This window comes from Capra hircus, chromosome 16 (genome assembly GCF_001704415.2).
Source record: "Capra hircus breed San Clemente chromosome 16, ASM170441v1, whole genome shotgun sequence".
Lineage (NCBI taxonomy): Eukaryota > Metazoa > Chordata > Mammalia > Artiodactyla > Bovidae > Capra > Capra hircus.
In genome coordinates, this window is record NC_030823.1 from 66,071,099 (window position 1) to 66,086,007 (window position 14,909).

The 14,909-nt window shown below is 39.5% G+C and overlaps 2 protein-coding genes across 4 annotated transcripts in view; one reads left to right on the forward strand and one right to left on the reverse strand.

The window, feature by feature from the left end:
• TPR (translocated promoter region, nuclear basket protein) overlaps positions 1-3,994 on the reverse strand; it is a 62,125-nt gene extending 58,131 nt beyond the window's left edge. The window contains exons 1-3 of the mRNA XM_005690979.3: positions 3,832-3,994; positions 3,158-3,466; positions 1,561-1,665 (exon numbers count right to left, since the gene is read on the reverse strand). Of these exons, the coding sequence (XP_005691036.2) occupies positions 1,561-1,665; positions 3,158-3,466; positions 3,832-3,901 (484 nt within the window). The 5' untranslated portion in view covers positions 3,902-3,994. The remainder of the gene's footprint in view (positions 1-1,560; positions 1,666-3,157; positions 3,467-3,831) is intronic.
• The window catches only part of C16H1orf27 (chromosome 16 C1orf27 homolog), a 38,526-nt gene continuing 27,685 nt past the window's right edge, over positions 4,069-14,909 (forward strand). The window contains exons 1-4 of one of the 3 annotated variants that reach the window (XM_005690983.3): positions 4,069-4,240; positions 8,538-8,658; positions 11,234-11,368; positions 14,616-14,711. In XM_005690983.3, coding sequence (XP_005691040.1) covers positions 8,560-8,658; positions 11,234-11,368; positions 14,616-14,711 — 330 coding nt within the window. In that variant the 5' untranslated portion in view covers positions 4,069-4,240; positions 8,538-8,559. The remainder of the gene's footprint in view (positions 4,241-8,537; positions 8,659-11,233; positions 11,369-14,615; positions 14,712-14,909) is intronic. The other 2 variants (XM_005690986.2, XM_005690987.2) reach the window with 2 other exon arrangements.

Consider the following 14,909-nt stretch of genomic DNA (forward strand, 5'->3'; position numbering starts at 1 on the left):
TGAACTATGTTTACAAATTTAAAAATTAAGTACAAAAAGACAAAAATCAAAAGAACAAATAAAGTGTGTACAGAATACATCACAATAACGGATAATTGTAATTCAGCTGGTTTATGGCCTTAAGAAGAGCTATATGTAATTTTACGTATATATAATTCAGCTATACTGAAATTCAGCTATACTGAATTTTCAGTCCTAGGATCTCCACCCATAAAGTGATACCTCCCCTTATAGTTTCTGTTTTAAATGTATGTCGATAATTAGGAAGAATACACGTTCTGAAATTTTCTTCCACTAAAACACCTATTATGTACTAGTGATTTAATGAGCAGTTATTACTATTTCCAAGTTAAACTGGCTTATTAAAACAAAAAAAAATTCTGCTAATTTAGTCTAGATTTTCTATACAGTTTAATGCTATTACAGCTTTCTAAATTTACAAATTCAGAATAACCTACAAAAAAAAAAACCAAAAAACTGTACACCCAGCAAGGTGTGTCTATCTAGGTTTATCCCCATCTTCTCCTCCCTCTCCCCTTTCCAGATTTCATATAAGAAGCTGTGATCAGTCACTTTCTTGAAATTTTTTAGCACTACTGCTCTACAAACCTTTTATTTTCTATGCCAAGATAAAACAATGTATAGGTGATGAGTCACATGCAGCTACTCAATAACTATTTATACTCTCATTACAAATGTATACATACCATCATATGTATACATCATGTTTTGAAAATGAGATGTGCCAAAATTAGCCAAAAAGAATTTCAACTCAAACATATAGCCAGTGGGCATGGACTCAGTTAAGAAGACTGATGCTTCAGTTTTTCTCTTATTAGCTTCTTGCATTCCCAATCAAATTAAAATCCAGCTGTATCTAGTAATAAATATTATGATGTCCCTACTCTATAAAGATCTTCCTAAATTTGCCTTTTTTATACTGCAAACCAAGCACATAAAACACATCATCTTTGAGATCTTATGTATTTTTAGGACTTGCAGCAGTAGCAGCAGTGATGTAAGAAAACTTATGAAGAAAACTGGCTGCTCAGCTTTCAAGGAAATTACACCTTGAAGTGGAAATTGCATCCTTAGATTTATAAATATTTATAAAAATTATAATGAGAGTTAAAACACAAATATTATAATAGAACAGGTTTTTTCAACATAATTAAGTCACTCTCTACTTTTTCAGTTGCATAGCACTTTAGCCTTTTCAAAATGCTTTCATACACATCTCACTTGACATATACAGTTGTTGGAAGTAGACAGACAAGTGGTCCTAGCAATTTTGTAAACAATAAACACTATCACGATTTATATGACAAAAGAGCTTTTAACAGCAGTCAGAACTAGAACCCATACCTCCTGACCAACAAGCCCTGTACTCTTTCAATGTCTTTACCACTGAATGAAAATAAAAAACCCTAATATTACCATAAATTAAAATAAGGATAACCAATATTTTCATATATAGTAATTAAATATTCTCAAAGTGTCTAAAGGAGTAGCCGACCTCAATATCCCAAGAATATTAGAAAGACATAATTAAATACTTACTGAGCTTCTCTAGCTCAAGCCGCAAGCTTTGACACTCCCGGGTTTCATTTACAAGTCTCTCCTGACTGTGGGACAGTCTCTTCTCAATCTCAAAGTATTGTTGTTCTACAGATGATCAGAGGAAAAAAAGAAAAAATCAAACACACACATGTACACTGTCAACATTGCTACTTATTTTTAATAACCTTGATTTTAAGGTTTAGGACATAATACTGGAACCCACACTTCATATAAGAGCGAATCTGAGTAAAGACAAATAGCCAGTACGGTAAAGGACTTCAATGCAACATTTCCAGCTGACTTATACGCATATAAGAAAATAAAGCCTGAATAGGGTTTTAACAAATAATTTTTATGTTTATTCCACAAGATTATGAAATTCCTCAAGGCTGGCAACATGTCTTATTTATCACGGTATTTCCCCCACACATCAATTGACTTCTTAGCATAAAGCAAACAATAACAACAAAAACATTAAATGGAAAAGAAAATCATTTAGGTTAATAACTGCTTTGTTTTAAAAAGGCTTGTATTAAAATAGCCAAAATAACACCTGAACATACAAAATTACTAAATTTATGTAAAAATATTTGTTAACTTTCCAAGGGAAGCAACTGATAACTTACTGCTTAGCAAAATCAGTCACATAGAAGACATTCAATATTTATTGTGCAAATTAACAAATACAATGCAGTGTACTATATTCAGTGTTGGGATTCAGATAATTTTCAACATCAATTCTGCTTGACAATTACAACTGTTTTGTTTTTTTATACGAAAACTTACTTAAGGAGTTTCAATACACTTAGCAAAAAAAACCCAGTTACAATCCCCACCCCAACCTACCCCCCAAAAACTGGTAAACCAAGACACACAAACGGTTTAATTTTCAACATCAATTCTGTATCGACATTTTACCACGGGTAATCACTATGATCTTAATCTTTCCTAAACGTTGTTCAAGTCACTATGTCAAGAACTTTCTTATTTGTGGGTATACTACAGGTATTTGTAAACAGACAATATATTTTCTATCAAACTTCAACTTTTGAGAGAAATCAGATATATTAAACATCTGCACGTCTACTGTGCTTCCAGCGCTGTCTTAGGCACCCACTCGTTTTCTGTACATTTAGTTCATCACCGGACCAAAGCGACAGTGAGAACAAATTCAGGAAGTTATCAATTAGACACAGGCCTCTGAACATAGACTACTAGAAAACGGCAGAAACTACTGTCATTTAACGTGCAACATACAGATAGGCTTAGAAGAGTCAAGAGTCGCCCACTCTCAGAGACGAGTAAATAGACTCAAATCACCACAATGGGTTTGCTGGACATCGTTAGGTTTTCCTAAATGCGACCACTCTAATTACAAACAAAAGGAAACTCCACGTAGAGTCAGATTTTAAAAACAAAAAAGCTCCTTCGTATCAAACCGGGAGGGCGGGTAGTTGAGAGAAGGCCTACGGTGCCCACCGAGCCGGAGAAGCGATGCTACCAGGGAAGTTGTGGGCACAGCGAGCTTGCAAGGGGAGACCAGCCATCGCTGTGGGGTCGGGCCCAGAAACCAGGGCGGGAAGAGCGCCGCACTTACCGCTCTCCACCTTAAATTTCTCGTGCCGCCCCTTCAGGCCGTCGATCTCGGACTGCTGGTCAGCAAGAAACTTCTCAAGTTTGTTCTGGACGGACTTAGGCAGCTTGTTCAGCTCCGTGCGCTCCAGGACCTGCTGCAACACCGCCGCCATGTCGACTGGGCCGTGGACCGCGGCGGCAGCGGTCGACGCAGCAGAAACGGACAAGAAAGGCGAAGACCCAGAGGACCCAGAAGTCTGGGCGGCCGCCTCGGCCTCCTCACTCGGTGGCTCGCGCGCGCCCGCCCGCCGGAGACTCCCGCGGCGGGACCCTGGGAAATAGAACTCTGTGTTAGCCGCGGCACTAGACGCGCCACAGCGCCCGCGCTCGCGAAGAGCGCGCAGCCGCCGGAAGCTGTGCACCCTGGGAATCCGAGTTCAGAGGCAGCCTCTGACCCTGTCTTGCGGGCCGCTATCCGGCTTTCTCTCACCCGTCTCTCCGCCCAGCTTCAAGCCGCGCGGGCTTCTGGGAAACGTAGTTTTTTCCAATCCCTTCCGTCAGTCCTATTCCGCACCACCCATTCCGCTTCCTTCTTTCACCCCCGGCCCCCGACTCTCGCCTGCGCATGGACCACTCCTCCGCGAGGTGGCGCCCTCGTCAACCCACGCTCCTCCCCGAAGAGCAAGGCAACCTTACCGTCAAAGCTTCGGGATGCCATGGGTCGTCCTCTTTGGCGGTTTCTAGACACTGAGCCACTAGAGGGCATCGGTCTTGGCAGGGCCGGACAGCAGGCGCTGGGCCACTGCCACGCTCTCAATGGCGCCCAGAAGGGGGCGGGGTGGCGACCGCAGTAGCTTTGGCTGAGATGCTGCGGTGAAAGCCGGGGGCGGGGGGGGGGCAGCTTACGTCATCAATACGCGCCACCTGACTCCGGAGACCCCGGGTTTCGGGAAGTCCGTCGCTTTCTGATGAATTCACTGACTGTGGAATTGGGCCCCGACGGGCATCTGGTCCCTGGAGACTTATACTTACACGCTAACCCCCTCCTCAGGTGGTCTGACAGTTCGTCAGATTTGTCTGCCACGTGTGCATAGTCTGAGTACAGGTGAGTCAACTTGAGGGTGGAATTCATGTGTGTGTATGTGTAATGTGTGCACTCGGACACAGAGCTGCCTTTTCAAGGAGGAAAAGAAAGGGACAGACTATAGGAAACATACGGACGGACACTCGTACACAACACAGATCCAGTTTTGAGACTTGTCTTACTTAGGTGTTCTTGTTTATTTTCGGTGGCAGGGGTGGGTAACAGTGATTTAACGAATGTAAGGAGTTCCGTTGAATTTCCAGGAAGAAACCAAATGGAGTTTGAGTGTCGCTTTTATTTGTATGTTTTAAGGTAGCGTTGCAGAAAATGTTGCCTTGTGTTTATATTGTTAAATTGAAAAACTGTCGGAACAGAAATTTTTAAACACATTCTTAAAAACCATCCTGACACCATAACAGAGTTTCCAGATTGTAATTCGATGGCTTCTAACCTGAATCTGGGAATTGTTTCACGTTTGATTATTCTTGAAAAGAATTTGCTAAATTCTTTATTGAAAATGAAGCATTCATAATGTCGTCCTCCCACCTTTGAGAATACCAGAAAGGAGCTTCATTCGGATTTCTTTCCCCTCAAATATTCTGTGTGTGTTAGTCACTCAGTCTTGTCTGACTCTTTGTGACCAGTGAACTGTAGCCCACCAGGCTCCTCTGTCCATGGAATTCTCCAGGCAATAATACTGGAGTGGGTTGCCATTTCCTCTTTCAGGGGTTCTACCCGACCCAAGGATTGAACCCTGGTCTCCTGCATTGCTGGCAGATTCTTTACTGTCTGAGCCACCAAAGAAACCTTAAAATATTCTAAGCACTTTAAATAAGGTTTCTGGTATGTGCAGTACTGTATTATGTCTTGCAAATGTGCTCAGTTGCTAAGTCATGTCAGACTCCTTGCCACTCCATGGACTGTAGCCCATTAGGCTCCTCTGTCCATGGAATTCTCCAGGCAGTACTGGAGTGGGCTGCCATTTCTTTCTCCAGGGGGTCTTTCTGACACAGGGATGGAACCCATGACTCCTGCTTGGCAGGCAGATTCTTTATCACTGAGTTATCTGAGAAGCCCGTATTATGTCCTGGGCCCAAAATATCATCATTATTGATCTACTGTTTGGAAAACACAGATGTTCTATATTTGGACTTACAGGATTCTAAAATTAGGTTTTCAGATGTGCTATGATCCAAATTCTTTATTTTGAAGACTAACAAACTAGACTCCAGGAAAGTTAAATGGTTTCAATCTGATTTTGAACAATTTCCAAAGCTTCTGCTGATATGCAGCATTTCAGGAAAAATTGAACTATGTAAGAGAAGATCTGCATTTTTAGTATTACCCTTTAGTCTAGTATGATTGGTTACATTTTAAATATTTGAGGGAGCACTAAAGGAAAAGAAAATCCAGCAGTGGACTAGATTTCCAAACCCAAAGATTCTCATCCTCCTATTGCATTCAGTTTCTTACATATTAACATGGCTAGTGTATGACACTAGAAAAAGTAAGATTAGAAAGTTACCTTGGAGTGACTACCATTGTTATTTCTCGTAAGAATTAAGAATTATTTAGGGCACAAGGAAAGGAGTAGAATAGCATGAGAAGTAGAAGAGAGTTTAATACCCAGAACTGCATAATCACGATGGTGTGATCACTCATCTAGAGCCAGACATCCTGGAATGTGAAGTCAAGTGGGCCTTAGAAAGCATCACTACGAACAAAGCTAGTGGAGGTGATGGACTTCCAGTTGAGCTCTTTCAAATCCTGCAAGATGATGCTGTGAAAATGCTGCACTTTATATGCCAGCAAATTTGGGAAACTCAGCAGTGGCCACAGGACTGGAAAAGGTCAGTTTTCATTCCAGTCCCAAAGAAAGGGATTGCCAAAGAATGCTCAAACTACTGCACAATTACACGCATCTCACATGCTAGTAAAGCAATCCTCAAAATTCTCCAGGCCAGGCTTCAGCAATACGTGAACCGTGAACTTCCAGATGTTCAAGCTGGTTTTAGAAAAGGCAGAGGAACCAGAGATCAAATTGCGAACATCCTCTGGATCATGGAAAAAGCAAGAGAGTTCCAGAAAAACATCTATTTCTGCTTGATTGACTATGCCAAAGCCTTTGACTATGTGGATCACAAGAAACTGTGGAAAATTCTGAAAGAGATGGGAATACCAGACCACCTCACCTGCCTCTTGAGAAATCTGTATGCAGGTCAGGAAGCAACAGTTAGAACTGGACATGGAACAATAGACTGGTTCCAAAGAGGAAAAGGAGTACGTCCTGCTTATTTAACTTCTATGCAGAGTACATCATGAGGAATGCTGGACTGGAAGAAACACAAGCTGGAATCAAGATTGCCGGGACAAATATCAATAACCTCAGATATGCAGATGACACCACCCTTATGGCAGAAAGTGAAGAAAAACTAAAAAGCCTCTTGATGAAAGTGAAAGTAGAGAGTGAAAAAGTTAGCTTAAAGCTCAACATTCAGAAAATGAAGATCATGGCATTCGGTCCCATCACTTCATGGGAAATAGGTGGGGAAACAGTGTCAGACTTTATTTTTGGGGGCTCCAAAATCACTGCAGATAGTGACTGCAGCCATGAAATTAAAAGACGCTTACTCCTTGGAAGGAAAGTTATGACCAACGTAGATAGCATATTCAAAAGCAGAGACGTTACTTTGCCGACTAAGGTTCATCTAGTCAGGGCTATGGTTTTTCTTGTGGTCATGTATGGATGTCAGAGTTGGACTGTGAAGAAGGCTGAGCGCCGAAGAATTGATGCTTTTGAACTGTGGTGTTGGAGAAGACTCTTGAGAGTCCCTTGGACTGCAAGGAGATCCAACCAGTCCATTCTGAAGGAGATCAGCCCTGGGATTTCTTTGGAAGGAATGATGCTAAAGCTGAAACTCCAGTACTTTTTCACCTCATACGAAGAGTTGACTCATTGGAAAAGACTTTGATGCTGGGAGGGATTGGGGGCAGGAGGAGAAGGGGACGACAGAGGATGAGATGGCTGGATGGCATCACTGACTTGATGGACGTGAGTCTGAGTGAACTCCGGGAGTTGGTGATGAACAGTGAGGCCTGGCGTGCTGCGATTCATGGGGTCGCAAAGAGTCGGACACGACTGAGCGACTGAACTGAACTGAACTGAAGGAGCTAAAAGTGGAAAGCCCCTTAACTTTATAGAGGCGCTAATGATGGATAGTTCTAGACTTGGCAAATATATGTGCAAATCTGAGAGCTATAAAGAAATTTAATGCATTTTGAGACAAAACAAAACAAAAAAAAATAGATAATCTAATAGACCATTTCAAACCAGAACCAATTCTCTGGGCTTTAGTTTTAGAATAATGCAAAATCATTGTGACTGGCAGTTTATTTTACTGGTGTTAGATAAGACACCCCAGCACATCTAGAATTGCCTGGGCTTTGTTGCCCTGAATAAGATTGGAATTTCTTTGCAGGTAATGACTATTACCTATATTCAGAATGCTGCTACTGTGTTTCTTCAGAGTCTCTATGGCTCTTTTTAGGTTTTTGGAATCATGTCTTTTTTTTTTTTTCCTGTGTGCGTGTGTGTGTGTGTGTGTCAATATTAAACGTCACTATATGTTAAATATTTAGAATAACGCCTTACACGAGTGAAAGCTCTGCATGTTTTTGTTATTATTACGTTGCTTTTGTTTACTTCCATCATTCTAGTTGTACTCTGAGTCACTCAAGGGCAGAGGCCAAGTATTATTCATCTTTGTGCCATCCCACTTTAGCACAGTTTTTAGCACATAGCATGTCTCCGTAGTGTGCTTCTTGAATGCATAAATGTGATTCTCCTTAGCTCCCATTGAGCACCTCAGAAATTATTATCTTTTCTATTTTAGAAACGAACACAGAGAGGCTAAGCAGTAAATTACCAAAGATGATACAACCAAGGGGTGGTCGATTTCAATAAGAAATCTGGTGTGTGGCTTACTAGTTTCGTGTTCTCTTTATCTGAGATATGTGAGTGATAGTCACTCAGTCATGTCCAACTCTTTGCGACCCCATGGACTGTAGCCCACAAGGCTCTTCTGTCTGTGGAATTCTTCAGGCAAGAATACTGGAGTGGGTTGCCATTTCCTTTTCCATATCTTCTGAGATATGGGACTAGGCTTATTGCTCATGTCAACTGTAGTTGATTGGGAGTCATTTCCTGCAACTCTCTGTTGAGAATTAGTACAGTTTCTCTATATTGCCCCTATAAGAAAAGCCATTGCAAAGTCTGGTTTTTGCCTAAACATGCTGTATATATTTCCTTGTAATTTAGGAAGTTGAATTAGTTCTTAATAATGGGAAGAACCTACATTGTAGAAGAGACTGTTGGCCAGTATCTTTCAAACATCAATCTCCAGGAAAAAGCTTTTGTCTCTGGTCTTTTAATAGGACAGGTATGTATCTTTTCTTGTGCATGTATTGATGAAACTAATTTGTTTACTTTAAAGTTAAAATATTCTATTTAGTAGTAAACCCAACTTAGGTGATGAAGGGATGGAATGAAGAAGACTGTAACCCAGGTTTGCCCAAGTCAGAACACATTCCCTTTTGATAATGTAAAAGTAACTTATAAGGTAAAAACTCCAAAATTAGAATTTTACTGACCAGATTATTCACATTTCATTGTCTTTTCAAAGTGATTTTTACTCCCCTCTAATCTTTAATTCCAGGTTGTCGAATTCTTTATAAGTAGCTTTTGACAGTTTTATTTTGGGTTTGTCTCATCTCAGACCTGTAACAAATACAGCTCATATATTTTATTACATACCATGGCACTCATTTACTGAATATTTTTTTTTAATATTGATTGACTGGAGAGGGAGGGAAGGGACTGGGAGAAATTTGGAAATTAGACAGATTTTATTTTCCTCTTAGAGTTAAGTCTTAAAAAGCAACACAAAATGGAACAACTGTTTGGAGAATTACTTTAAAAAGCCTAGGCACCCACTGACTTTTTATGATTGATGGGAGGATGTGTTAATCAGCAGGGAGGACTGTCAGCAGTACACAGCAGTGAACAGACAGAGAGAGTCATGCAGGCGTACCGGCTGCTTCCATCTTCACTCTCTTTGGGGAGAGTGCACTATGTTCCAAGGATTGATTTTGAGGCCTAATAACAAATAAAGGTCTGTTGGGACAGGTTTCCTCCTGGATATTTTAGCGTGATGCTTTGGAACATTCAAGTTGCATAATTAACGTTCCTTGTTCTGATTCTGTGCACATTCCTAAGCTACGTTCTCTTATAATTGGATATCCTATGTTGTCTACTTAGAAGAATGCACTCTGCAGAGAATCCATGTGCTCATACCCCTTCATGGTATTCTCGTTTTCAACATCATTCTGAATGTGCTTAGTTAGTGTCAGTGTAGCCCTGAGAGACAGGTACATTCAAAGAGTTTTCACAAATCTGATTTCTCATAAGCCTCATGAGGCTTCTCACCAGACAGCCAGGTAGCCTCTCTGGCTGAACTTCTTTTAGATTCAGGTTACTTAACATCTAATATGGGATTCTTTTTGCTAGAAACCTTTATTTAAGGATCTTTACTTCCCTTTATTTTAAAAACTGAAGGGAAGAAAAGTCAGAGATGTAATCAGTAAAGGTAAAAGGTCGGGGAGAAATACCTTTTTCCAGACTTGCCTTACTGCACGTAGCCCGTTTCTCAGCAAAACTGCCATCTCACATGTAAATCTCCCACAATTTAGGGAGAATTCCACTCTCTCTTCATGCTGCCTTTTCATTCCTGCCAGTATTCTACTTGCTTCTTTCTCTTTTTTCCCTATTCATCACTATTCTCTCCTTCCCCTCAAGCTTTCAGGCTTACCTGTTTCCTATTCTCAGAGTCAGTTTCTTTTTCTTTTCAAAATCATAGATTTTATGAAAGCAAAGAGTTTTCTTAATCAGAGCCTACCTGTTCCCAGTGTTCATTTCAGTGTAACATTCTGGAAATAACTTTTATTGAAATAATTTCTCTTCCATTTTTTCTTTTCTGTTCCAGGGTAACACTGACGATTAGGATTTCAGGTCATGTGTGAGGATAACGTCATGCTACCTTGTACTTTTACTCTTTCTTTGTAGGAGATTTTCACTGTAATAAGTCTGAGCTAGTAAATTTTCCCCTATTTTATCGTCAGGATTCCCACTTTTGGTTAGCATTTAATCGCTATTAAAACGGAGGAACATCCATCTAATAACACTTCGGTTATCTGTCCTACACCCCCTTTGTTTTTCTGTGGACCACATAAGCAAGTTCCCCACTACCATTGTTTCAGTGAAAGTAAGATGCACAAGGTCATTTCTTACTTTATTTTCCAGGGATTTTATATTTGTTGAATTATCTAATCTGTTGAGATTACTTAGAAAATAAATTAACTAGAAAATTGACCAAACATGTCATCTTTTAGTTTATGTACAGTTTAGGGGACTTTCTTGGTGGTCCAGTGGTTAAGAATCTGCCTGCCAATGCAAGGGCCAGGGGTTTGATCCCTGGTCCAGGAAGAGCCCTCATGTCACAGAGCAGCTAAGCTTGTGTGCCGTAACTGCTGAGCCTCTGCTCAAGAGCTCGTGCTACACAGTGAGAGAAGCCACTGCATTGAGAAGCCTGTGCACTGCGACTAGAGAAAGCCCACGCACAGCAGAGAAGACCAACGCAGCCAAAAATAAATAAGTACATTTTTAAAATGCAGTTCTTTCCGTCGCCTAGTAAACCATTTTAAAGGACCACTACATGGTTTGTATTCATGATGCCAAATAAATAAGGAGCTAGTATTAAATATATTGAAAGATAACACGTGAGGTAAATGCTGTAGAGCTGTCCATCAAAATTGGTTTCCCTGTAGATTCATTCCATTATAACACAGGTATTGACAACTTAAGCTGCTATGAATATTGCTCAGTTTTTGCATATCATGAAGGCTTTGCATTCCTCGGTGACATTTCCCTCTAGTAAGCTTTTCTAATTTGTTTTTAAGTGTTCCTCACAAAAGGATTATGTGATTCTTGCCACGAGAACACCACCCAGAGAAGAACAGAATGAGAGCCCCAAAGATTCCAAAGCCAAATTGGATAACTTGGATGAAGAATGGGCCACAGAACATGCCCACCAGGTCATCATGTTTGTCTCTTATTTAGTTAAGTTTGTGTTTCCTAACAAAGTAAAAATACTTTATTCTCAGGTTACTAGACTAGGATTTCAGAGTACTCATTCTTAAGTTTTCAAAACTTGAATAGTATATAAAAAATTAGGAGAATTTTCTGCTGTGTTTCATTCACGATTATATTTTTTTGTTGTTGATTACTTGTATCTAGTTTTTAAAAAAGCATTTTCTTACTTGGAGTTAAGTAATTCACCCAAGATTAATATAACAGATAGTGAAACTGGGATTTGAACCCAGGCAACATGACTTGAAAACCTTTGATCTTATTATGCTGTGCTTTTCCACTGTTGACTTTTATCTGTTGTGTTTTTTAATTTAGCTTATTTCTAATTTTTCTATACTTTAAAATAATACTAGTTATTGATAATATTGTTGCTGGTCAGATTGTTTTAAAGACTTAAGCTAGGTACTGAGAAAGTAAAATGATGGTTAAAAATTTTTTTAATGTCCTTAGAATTTACATTTTAACCAAAGTGAAAAACATTATTACCAAATGAGATTCAGTAGAACGGTATTATAGGAGTATAGAGTAGGGGATGAACAAATATCTATAAGTGGTTGGATTCAGACAGCTTCACAGAACACTCTGAATAGGACTTTTTAAAGATGAATAGGACTTTGCTGGTAGAAGTCACGGAGGACATTGAATGCACAAAGGTGTGGATAAGTGACCCAAAGGCATGAAATTTAAAGGTGTGTTAGAATAGCAGGTAACTGGGTATAATTGAAGCATGGTGTATATTAAAGAATGTGTTTAGACTTAAGACTGTATGGGGACAGTTTATGGATGGTTTGAAGTGTCAGTCATCCTGGGAAGGGAGGAGTTCATTTGGGAGCCAGTAACTCTGCGGTAGACTTTCAGAGCTCCCTATTTGGAGGATTGCTGTGCCAAGAATTGAGAGAGTAATTTCAGTGCCTTGGTACAGTGCAAATGGAGAGTAGGGAGATTGGAAAGAGAGCAGAAAACATAATTATAGTAATAGTTCAAGAAAAGATGACATTACCTAGTGACTAGACCCTTAAGCTTCATGAGGACAAGGGTCATGTCTCTCTTGCTTACGGCTGTATCCTTAGTGCCAAGCGTAGTATTCCCATGGTTTGTGATGAGACACCAGAATAAAGGATAAGTGAATGGATGAATAAACAAACTGAAGCAGAGGGCTAAACTTCATTGCCAAAACATTTCAGAGAAAGAGCTAGTATTAAGATGATTTAGTGACCAACTGGACTGGCAGTAAAGAGAGACTGTGAGAGTAGAAGAAGGTTACTGAGACTTTTTTCCAGGGTGTCCAGGAAAGTGGTGGTGCCATTACACAAAGAAGAAACAGATTTGGGGTGGGTGAAGGAAACAATGAGTAAATTCACTTAAAAGTGAGTTGGATTATATCATCCAATGAACAGTGTTAAAGTAAGGTAAAAATAGAATTAGTTCCTTCTCCATTTAGCTTTAAATCTTCAAACACACATACTTGTTTATCTGCATTTATTTTGGGAGGTAGTGTTTAGGTTTTTTTTTTTTAATCCATTAACTATTTAATATGATCTAGTGAAATATTAAATATTTAATGGTTAAAAAATCTATATGCATTATAAACATAAAATTTATAGGGCAGGGTGTATAGCCTTTTTGCCTCTAGAAAGAAATGGTTAATTTTATTTATTTATGATTTTGAAAAGATATGCAGGTTCCCCCTGCTAAATATGAAAATTTCATTGTTTTTGTAGGTCAAGCTGTGTCTCTATAGTATTTAGAATTTATGAAATCAGAGGGAGCTATCAGCAAACATGTGCTGTGTGCTTCGTTGTCAGTCATGTCTGACTCTTTGCGACCCCATGGACTGTATAGCCCGCCAGGTTCCTCTCGCCATGGAATTCTCCAGGCAAGAATGCTGGAGTGCGTTGCCATGCCCTCCTCCAGGGGATCTTCCCCACCCAGGGATCAAACCCAGCTCTCCCACATCAGCAGACATAATACAAATATATTAGGAGTTAGATTATGGTATCTAATTTTCAGAAAACTTTGTGTATACATTAAGTACATAAAAGATAACCAGAGCACTCTGATCTCTTGAGTATAGCTGGTAGGAAGCAATACCTGTGGCATGAGGAACTAGCCACAATCAGATGGAAGGACAATTAGATATTATAAAGGACAAACTGGTAGTATGTGTCAAAATCCTGAAAAATAATGTATAACTTTTTAGCCTGGTTATCCACTTCAAGAGATTTATTATAAGCAGATAATCCTGTGGACACAGAAACTTGCTAGGATTTTTAACCATTTATTATTTAAGCGTATGGACAAGCTGTAAATAATATAAATACCCAATATCAATAAGATTTTTTAAATTGAGATAAATCTAAACAATAGGAAACCATGGATTTTTAAATTGTACTCCCTCTCTTCAAATCCCAGACTCTGCTGGATATTATAGGAATACAGAGGTAGTTGAGAGTTGAGTTCTTCTATTAAGGAGCTCCCAGATTAACAAATAAGGTACACACATTACCATAGCACAGGTTCATGAGATAAGTTCCATGGGAAAACTGTAGTGAAATTCTGTATGAGTTTGAAGATCAAAGGATCGAGGAAGACAGCTTCCTCAAGCTGACTTTGAGGTGTGCAGTAGAGTTCCGACATGTAGATGTACAAGAGAAAGTCCTTCCAGGCTGAGTGAAAGATATAGAGTTAGAAAACCTAGCCATATGTGTGGAGAACAGTGAGAAGTTTGTGATTGATGCTTGAATGTTTCATGGGAAGTAGTGTCAGATGAGGCTCTGCATATCAGATCTATCAGGTTTTAGAGAGTCTAGAATACCAGCCTAAGATAAAATCTGTTTATTTAGTTGATAGTGGAAGTCACTGAAAAATTCAGTAGAGATTTCAGTCTTTGATCTTTTGAGAAAGAAGTTCGTTTATTGCTGTAACTAAAGGGTGTCATTATTAAATGGTTTTATTTATAAGGTAGTTTTAAGGTAGAAAGTTTAGAATACTCTAGGAAGATTGACACCTCATTCATCTTGGTTATCATCCATTTCTCAATATTTTAACCGTTTTTTCAAAGCCCTCATCTCAGTGCTATGCATATAGTTGGTACTAGGTAGGCATTTACTGATCTAATATTTAGCTTCTCAAACACAGGTTGCATATAATGTCAAATGCTTTTGTTAGCTAATGCTGTATTTCTGTTTTTAGGTATCCAGGATGCTACCCGGGGGACTTTTAGTTCTTGGAGTATTTATTATTACAGCTTTAGAAATGGGAAGTGAATTTCAAAATACCCTGCGTAGAGTAAGTCTGAAATAGCAAACATTCTCAAAGTTACATCTTAATTGTTGTATATGTTTACAGTGATCCTAGGCACGTTTAGCAGAGAAGGCAATGGCAGCCCACTCCAGTACTCTTGCCTGGAAAATCACATGGATGGAGGAGCCTGGTAGGCTGCAGTCCATGGGGTCACTAAGAGTTGGACACAACTGAACGACTTCA